The sequence below is a fragment of the Juglans microcarpa x Juglans regia genome, chromosome 3S (genome assembly GCF_004785595.1).
Source record: "Juglans microcarpa x Juglans regia isolate MS1-56 chromosome 3S, Jm3101_v1.0, whole genome shotgun sequence".
NCBI classification, from domain to species: domain Eukaryota; kingdom Viridiplantae; phylum Streptophyta; class Magnoliopsida; order Fagales; family Juglandaceae; genus Juglans; species Juglans microcarpa x Juglans regia.
The window spans coordinates 4608240-4616600 of record NC_054599.1 but is presented as its reverse complement, the minus strand read 5'-3'; the positions used below and the strand labels follow the sequence as shown (position 1 = coordinate 4616600).

Below are 8361 nucleotides of genomic sequence, written 5' to 3'. Positions count from 1 at the left end.
ATCCACTTTACTTTAAATTCTTGCATATTCTTTTCATCAACACCATTTTATATGATCTTTTCTTTGTTGTGAAGATAAAATTCTGCTAGTTCACCAAGCTTTAGACTTATGAAGTGATTTGTTAACTCATCTCATCAACTTGATTTTCTAGAGTCTTTCCATTCCTTTTTAACTTTCTTTCACCTCTATTTTTCTTCACTTTATTCAAATTAAGACAATATGGTCTTATATCACCAACAACACTACAATGATGACAAGTAGGGATAAATTTACATTCAAACTTACCTTGAATCAGTCTTTTTGAGATTGATTTTCCATGAGAATTTTAAAAAGATTTGCTTTGAAGCGATTGCTTTTAGAGCATCCACAACTTGACTTCCTTTGACAAAGACAATACCCTTAGAGGTAGTGGCAGTAAATGATGAGACTTGAGAATCTTTGTCTTTGAAGGTTAAATACCCCAACCCAGTACAGTCATAACTGGGCTTTTGAATACTTAGCATCCCTGTCAATTTCTAAGTTATTGATTTTTGTTGGCACTCTTGAGAACTCTTCAATTCTTTATCTAGTGCATCCTTTTGAGCTTTCAATCTTGATATCTCAACTTTAGTATTTTTCAATGCCTCAGAAAGATTGCTCTTATCATTCTCTACTGCCATGAGTTTGTTGTATAGCTTATTGTTGAGTTTTTTATGCTTAACAACTTCTTCACATAAATCATTATATGCTTCATGTATACTCATCTCATGGTCAGCATCAACAGTAGCTATATTTGATTCACTATCAACAAATTCACTTTCAGATTTTGTATGCACAATATCAGAAAATCATTAATAACAGTAGAAAAAATCACAAAAGAATTTTCATTATTAGATGATGAACTTGAATTTTTTAGATTCTGAATTGTCACTAAGTGTGACATTCATTGCTTTTCCTTTGTTTTTATTAAAGTTTGGACATTCAATTCAAAAGACCATAAAGATGTCATTCAATCCCTTGCTATTTCAATTAGAGTTGGTGATCTCATCTCTTATTCAATCATCAATAGTTGTCTCGTGTTTAGTCCACCCTCACTCAACTATACACCACACATGTTCATCCAAAGATTTGAGGAAAACCTTCATACAAATTTTCTAATATATATAGTTTTCTCCATCAAAGTGTGACGGGACATATAATGACTACATGATTTACAAGGAGACATGTATCACACTCGAATGAGTAAACTACTCTCTGATGTCAATTGAAATTACCCAAATACACCTGTAACACAATGAAAATATATACCAATTTACTTAACAAATTAGTTAGTTGTCAAGCATGCAATTAATTTAATAATTAAACAATAATGTAAAGTAAATAAATTGTATAACACCAAGATTGGTATCGAAGGGAAACCTTATAAAGAACTCTTCAAAGGTAAAACCCTATGGGGCAGCCAAACCCAGAAAAACTAATTTTATTATTTAAAAATCAATTACAAGTGAAGCTCAATTATAATTTTTTGTCAATTGACACTCTTAATTGATCAGACAAATGACCCATTTGTCTTGTACCTCAGTAGTAGCCATAACCTCTGACGATCTTCAAACATTGGCCTTCTCCTGTAACTCCAGTGGCTGAAACTCGACCAATTAATTCTCAAACATGGAGCATGATCACACTTTTTGTGAGAAACAATATGAAAATTCTCAAAGAAAATTTCTCACACTGGAAAGTGCTCTAAAAAAAATCTAGATATGAATCTCTACAGATTTTAACCAGTAGAATCCCTTAAATAAATAATCTGAAAGCAGTTTAATTTCAATAGAAAGTCATTGATTTACTACAGAAGCAGGGATCAAATTGGAGCATGGAGGGAATGATGATTGAGGATGCACAACAAATATTGAATACTTGCAATCAATGGACAACTTCTCATGGGTAGAGAGGCCAACATGGCTACACATCACCTAGCTAAATCAATCCTCAACTTCTTTATAGATTTATATGATATTGAAGAATGTCCTGTTTACATTCAATCAATTATAGCTCTCGAGATGTTATAAGTTTAGTTTTTAATGAGATCAGTTTCTTTTCAAAAATATAAAAATAAAAAAATTAGTAAGATCTATATTCTAGAGAGAGAGAGAGAAAGAGGTATGCCTGGAATTAAAAAATAAGCTTATAAATATATAGAGAAATTATTTGTACAAATTTTAAATAGATGGGTGCTAAGTAAACCTTTGTAAAAATATGGACTTCATTTTAAAAAGTTTAAAAACATTTATTTTTTATTAGTAAAATTTACTTTTTTATAAAATACTTGTTTATATTAGATTTTTACCTAATATATATATATATAATATATATATATATATATATATTATATATACATTCAAGTTGTAAATGTTAGGTTGATAAAAAGACTTTGTGAGAGCGTAGACGGCACAACTTTTTTTTTTTATAGGAACTTTTTTTTTATTTCTAAAGATAGTATCCTTTTGTTCTATCTGATCCGCGGCCAAGCCGTAACCACCGTGGACAAGTCAAATCTCTCCGTCTCTCTCTCTCACTCAAGTCTTGCTCACGAAGTTTCCTAATGCTTACAAAATAGAGAAGAAATGGCGGGCGGGGGGCGGGCGGCAGGCTATGACATCTGCCCTAATGCTTAAGAGAAGATTTACTCATATATAAAAGAGGAGTGATATATGTAATTACAATTTTAATTAATTTTTTTTTTAAATTTAAAATTTAAAAATTAAGTTTTTTAAAAATTTAAAATTTTATGATTTTGGAAGAATTACAATTTTCTTATATAAAATGAGCTTTGTCCGAATTCAATGATACTTTCTCTACCTGGTGAGCAAGAGAAAGGAAAAACTAATATATAAAGACCCCGCGTCTTCTACCTTTCCAATCTACTTCAATAGTCTTGTGATCGTTCTGGACGTCAAAAATGGCCGACAGAAGGACATTGCGCCCGGCGATAGGGATTGACCTGGGAACGACTTACTCTTGTGTTGGAGTGTGGCAACATGATAGAGTAGAGATACTAGTTAATGATCAGGGAAATCGAACGACGCCGTCATGTGTTGCGTTCGCTGGGACACAACGCTTTGTCGGTGATGCCGCCAAGAACCAGGTCGCCATGAACCCCATCAACTCCATCTTTGGTAATTTCTCTCTTTCTCTCTTTCCCCACTTTTTTTTTTTTTTTTAAAGCAATTGTAAGCTTTTCTAAAGCCAGAGTTTAAAGATGGGGAAAAAAAAAAATCCATGAGAGGAAATCTAGAGGCCAAGTTTAAATTCGTAATATATCTGGAATCAATTTTTTCTTTTTCGAATGTAATCAATCTTTAAATCCTGTGTTATATTTATCTGGATCAATCTAGTTTATTTTCCCATAATAAATAAATAAAAAAATAAAAAGAACTAGTCTTTTGTTCTCTTTGAGGAAAAAAAAAAATTGTTGATTATATAATTTTTTTTAAGTAGTGCTATATGTATGCATAACTTTATATGTATTGATTGACAGCCATATGTTTCATTTTTTTCTTTTTTAATTCGAGTTTCAAATTTCAAAATCTTCACCAACTCAATAGATATAAATTAGCACATTAGCACTTATGATTACGTACATAAAATTATAAGTAGAGATAACATTTTTTTTTTTTTTTTTATCTTACAATGTTGGTAGATTTTTTTTTTTCTTTTTTTTTTTTATCACAAGTTGTTGGAGAGTTTTGAATCCAGATTTTCTATTTGAAGCTGATCATATAACATCAGACTATTGGCATTTTATTTTGCCCTTTCTTTCATTCCAATTCCAGCATGATTGTTCAATGGATCTCTTGTAGAATTATTAGTTCTAGTTATTAAGAGATTAGGGTACGTTTGGTTACTAAATACCTCTCAACTTATCATTACAATTTTTTCAAATTCTAACACAAAATATAATAAACAATTTAATTTTTTCAAATTTCAAAATAATAATAATATTAAAAAATAATATTCTAACAATATTTTATCATCTCAACTCAACTCAACTCAATTCACTTCAACATCCAAACGCAATCTAATTTATTCAAGTTTAGGATTTTAGACTTGGATTATTAGCATTAATTATTTCTTAAAATTTAATGTGTAAATTAATCAATTTATTATTATTTTTTCGGTTACATATTAGAGGTTTATTAAATCTGAACCCGTAAACTGTAAAATCGAACTTCCCTTCACTTCGTACCTTAAATGAATTAGGACTCGTTTGTTATGCAGTTTAGATAAAATGAGATGAGATGAAATATTTTGAATAGTTGTGCAATTTTTAAGTTAAAATGAGATGAGATTTATAAAAAAGTATGTTTGGATAGTGAGATGAAATGAAGTGTTTTTAACTTTTTGAGAATTTGATAAAGTGGTAGATCCCACCAATTATAGAAAATATTTTTAATTATTGAGTAGAAAATATTATGAATATATTAAATATAAGTAATATCTATTACTAATTTAAAAACTCATAAATATTTTGACTTCCCAAAATATATTTTTGATAGTTGACCATGATTATTTCAATATTCCCAAATATGAACGCATTTTTTTACTATAAACGAAATTATTCTAATTATGATCTATTTATTATACTATATTTTATAAAATTCGAAATATATTTTTCTAATTATATATTACAATAAATTAAAAAAATTCTAATAGATAATTATATATATATATATATATTAAAAATGTGGTAGTTAGCCATACCGTAGTAGTACTGTAGAGGCAGATGAAACTTTGTAACAGATCAGTAGTAGCGGTTTTGTATCATTACTGTAGCTAGCAATGGTTGAAAAATTAGAGATGGGATAAAATTTGGTATTCTGCCATTCGGATAGAAAGATGAAAGAGGAAATACAGTTCAAATGAGATAGTTTGTATCTCATCTAGGCATCCTAACCGGGCCAATTGAGCAACCTCTGAGAGTGTGAAGTCGAGAGTAGAAACAGGTCTTTTGAAAAAGGTTTCACCGAAGGGGAAAAAGAAGAAAACATTTTTGAGAGAGGCTTGCCCCCGTATAGCATATGCTCTAGTGTTGTCTACTCACTTCTCCCTTTTCCCTTATGATCTTGCAGATTCAAAACGGTTGATTGGTAGGAGATTCAGTGATCCCTTGGTTCAGAGTGATATTAACTTATGGCCATTCAAGGTCATTGAAGGTTCCAATGACCAGCCTATGATCAAGGTCAATTACATGGGTGAAAGGAGGATATTTACTGCCGTGGAAATCTCATAGATGGTCCTTCTCAAGATGCGGATCACTGCCGAGTCTTACCTGGGCATGCCTGTAGAAAATGCAGTTGTTACTGTCCCCGCCTACTTCAATGATGCGCAGCGTAAGGCTACAATGGATGCTGGCCGCATTGCAGGCCTGAAAGTCATGCGGATTCTGAATGAACCAACAGCAGCTGCGATTGCTTATGGCATTGACAAGTTGGGTAGTAGCATTCGTAAGAGAAATGTGTTGATCTTCGACTTGGGCGGTGGTACGGCAGATGTCTCACTTCTTACCATTGAAGGGAGTGAATTTAAAGTGAAGGCTGTTGCCGGAGATACTCACCTTGGAGGTGAGGACTTTGACAACAGAATGGTTAACCATTGTGTAGAAGTATTTAAAAGGAAGCACAAGAAAGACATAAGTGGAAACGCCAAAACTATGAGAAGGTTGAGAACTGAATGCGAGAGAGCTAAGAGAGTTCTTTCTTCTGCACTTGATACTAATATTTCGGTGGATGCACTGTATGAGGGTATTGATTTCAGCTCAAATATCACTCGTTCCAAATTTTCAGAACTCAATATGGATTTCTTCAAGAAGTCTGTTAAGCTGGTGGAAAAATGTTTGGCTGATGCTAAGATGGACAAGAGAAGTGTTCATGATGTTGTTCTTACGGGCGGTTCTTCCAGAATACCAAAGGTCCAGCAGCTGTTGCAGGAATTCTTTGACGGCATGGAGCTTAAAAGGAGCCTGAACCCGGATGAAGCCGTGGCTTATGGAGCCTCTGTTCAAGCTGCAATCATGGCTGGTACGGGTAATGAGAGAGTTCAAGACATTGTGCTCGTAGATGTCATTCCTTTGTCCTTTGGGGTGGAGACTAGAAATTGTACAATGTCTGTGGTGATTCCAAGGAATACTACCAGTCCCACCAAGATGACACGAAACTACACAACCGTCGAGGACAACCAAACTAGTATTTTGTTCTCTGTTTACGAGGGTGAAAGAACAAGAGCTAAGGATAATTATTTGTTGGGAGAATTTAGGCTTTCTGGCATTCCTGCTGCACCTAGGGGTAAGATTACGGTCGTTGTCTCCTTTAATATTGACATCAATGGCATCTTGAAGGTTTCTGCTCGGGAGAGCACCACTGGCGTGAGCCAAAAGATCACCATAACCAATGACAAGGCGAGACTGCCCATTGAAGAGATTAATAGGATGATCAAGGATGCCGAGAATTTCAAGGTTGAAGATGAAAAGTACAAAGACAAGGCCAAGGCTAAGGGAGCTTTGGAGGATTACGCCTACGACCTGAAAAGTATTGTCAAAGATAAGGAGATTCGTGCCAAGCTTGAGCCCGAAAGTAAGAAGAAGATTGAAGATGCCATTCGCCAGGTGACTCAATGGTTAGAGGGTGTCCAGAGTGCCTCGGCAAATGAGTATAAGGAAAAGCTGAAAGTGACTAAAAAAGTCTGTGATCCCATCATTGTGAAGATCAAACAACATAAGCAATCGAGCAGCTCCTCTCGAAGATAATAGAGCTGACTGTTATGAATGCTAAGAGTCGGTCAAATTGAACTCACTGCTAGTTGCAACGATGTTGCCACTTTGTTTGTCCAACCTTTTATTTGTCCAGTTTTATTGCTGGTATGTTTAAATCTTGCACTGTTTGGTATAGTTTGGAACGTTTAAAATTTATGCATGGTTTGTAATTTCTGGTTCTAATTATTGGTGTTGATTTTTGAGGTGTTGATCTTGTGATGCAATGTTGGATTGATGTGAAAAGTGCTCTGATATTGCTGCCTTTTTTCTTTATTTTTTTTTCATTTTTTATTTTGGAAGGTACATTTGGAATGCGTTAGTTACTTCATGTCTTGCTGAATCTTGAAGGTACATTCTGGTTGTGATGCAAATGACAGTTAGGGTGCGTTTGGTTACCAAACTCACCTCAACTCATCTCAACTCATTATTACAACTTTTTCAAATCCCAATACAAAATATAATAAACAATTCAATTTTTTCAAATTTCAAAATAATAATATTAAAAAATAATATTCTAACAATATTTTATCATCACAACTCAACTCAACTCAACTCACTTCAACATCCACACACACCCTTACTTCATGCCTTGCTGAATCATTTTTATTTTGCTAAATTAAATTTTCTCTACATAAAAAATTGTTGCTTTTGCTTATAATAATGAATGATGTTATAACAGTTGGCTGATTTTATTTCTAATAAATAGATCATTACCTTTTAAAACGGTCTTATGGGAAACCTTACTAGTTATCTTGAAAACAAGACTCGGTGTTTTTTCAGAATGGGTCCATTAATTAGCTTTTTTAAAACTTCAAAAGAAAAAAAAAAAAAAAAAAAACCAAAACAAAAATGAAAAAAAAAAAAAAAAAATTCTTGGAGCTCTTTCAAGTGGATCCTTCTATATCAAAATATTTCATCTATATTGCATTCCTGATCAATTAATCCAATAATTAATATTTAGGAGATGTTATGTTTTATAATAGAAGAATATGACCGTTGTTCAAATATATTAGTTGGAAGAATATGACTTATAAAAAAAAGATCGTTAGAAAATTATATCCATTGGAATAGTATGATCATTAGAAAATTAGTGTGTATTTTTATAATAACGAATAAATATTCAAATTACAATTAGAACTAAAATAAATAAAAAGATCAAAATCAATATTTTAATAGAATAGTTATAGCTTTGAAGAGTTTGCTATTTGATATTGTTGAAAATTGGTTAACTAAATTTATAAAAGTAAATTTTTTAGTCAAGTTTTGGCCAAACTTTGGTTAGGCAATTACTAATGCTCTAAGGCCCTTTAAATAGCAAGGTCCCCAAAAATTATAAAAGCTTTAGGGCTCAATTGATTAGTGCGATGAGATAATTTTAGATGAGTTGAATAAAATATTGTTAAAATATTATTTTTTAATATTATTATTATTTTAGAATTTGAAAAAGTTAAATTATTTATTATATTTTATATAAAAATTTAGAAAAGTTATAATGATGAGATAGGTTGAGAGCATTTTTTATATCCAAATCTAAATTAAGATTTAAAATAGGATAAATGTTATAAGTTTATTAT

The 8361-nt window shown here is 32.0% G+C and overlaps 2 protein-coding genes across 2 annotated transcripts; both read left to right on the top strand.

The window, feature by feature from the left end:
• Positions 1-2811: 2811 nt before the first annotated feature.
• Positions 2812-6970, top strand: LOC121258528 (heat shock 70 kDa protein 4-like). The gene is made up of 2 exons (XM_041160065.1): positions 2812-3155; positions 5109-6970. The coding sequence occupies exon 2, from the start codon at positions 5270-5272 to the stop codon at positions 6779-6781; it is 1512 nt and encodes a 503-aa protein (XP_041015999.1). The 5' UTR covers positions 2812-3155; positions 5109-5269; the 3' UTR covers positions 6782-6970.
• On the top strand, positions 2939-5269 carry LOC121257892 (heat shock cognate 70 kDa protein-like). Its single transcript, XM_041159157.1, has 2 exons — positions 2939-3155; positions 5109-5269. The coding sequence occupies exons 1-2, from the start codon at positions 2939-2941 to the stop codon at positions 5267-5269; spliced, it is 378 nt and encodes a 125-aa protein (XP_041015091.1).
• Positions 6971-8361: the final 1391 nt, after the last annotated feature.

Excerpts from the sequence above, each read along its gene's own strand:
- LOC121257892 (XM_041159157.1), top strand. The coding sequence starts at position 2,939 with ATGGCCGACAGAAGGACATTGCGCCCGGCGATAGGGATTGACCTGGGA. Across the intron at positions 3,156-5,108 it reads CCCCATCAACTCCATCTTTG|ATTCAAAACGGTTGATTGGT; the intron begins GTAATTTCTCTC and ends ATGATCTTGCAG.
- LOC121258528 (XM_041160065.1), top strand. The coding sequence starts at position 5,270 with ATGGTCCTTCTCAAGATGCGGATCACTGCCGAGTCTTACCTGGGCATG.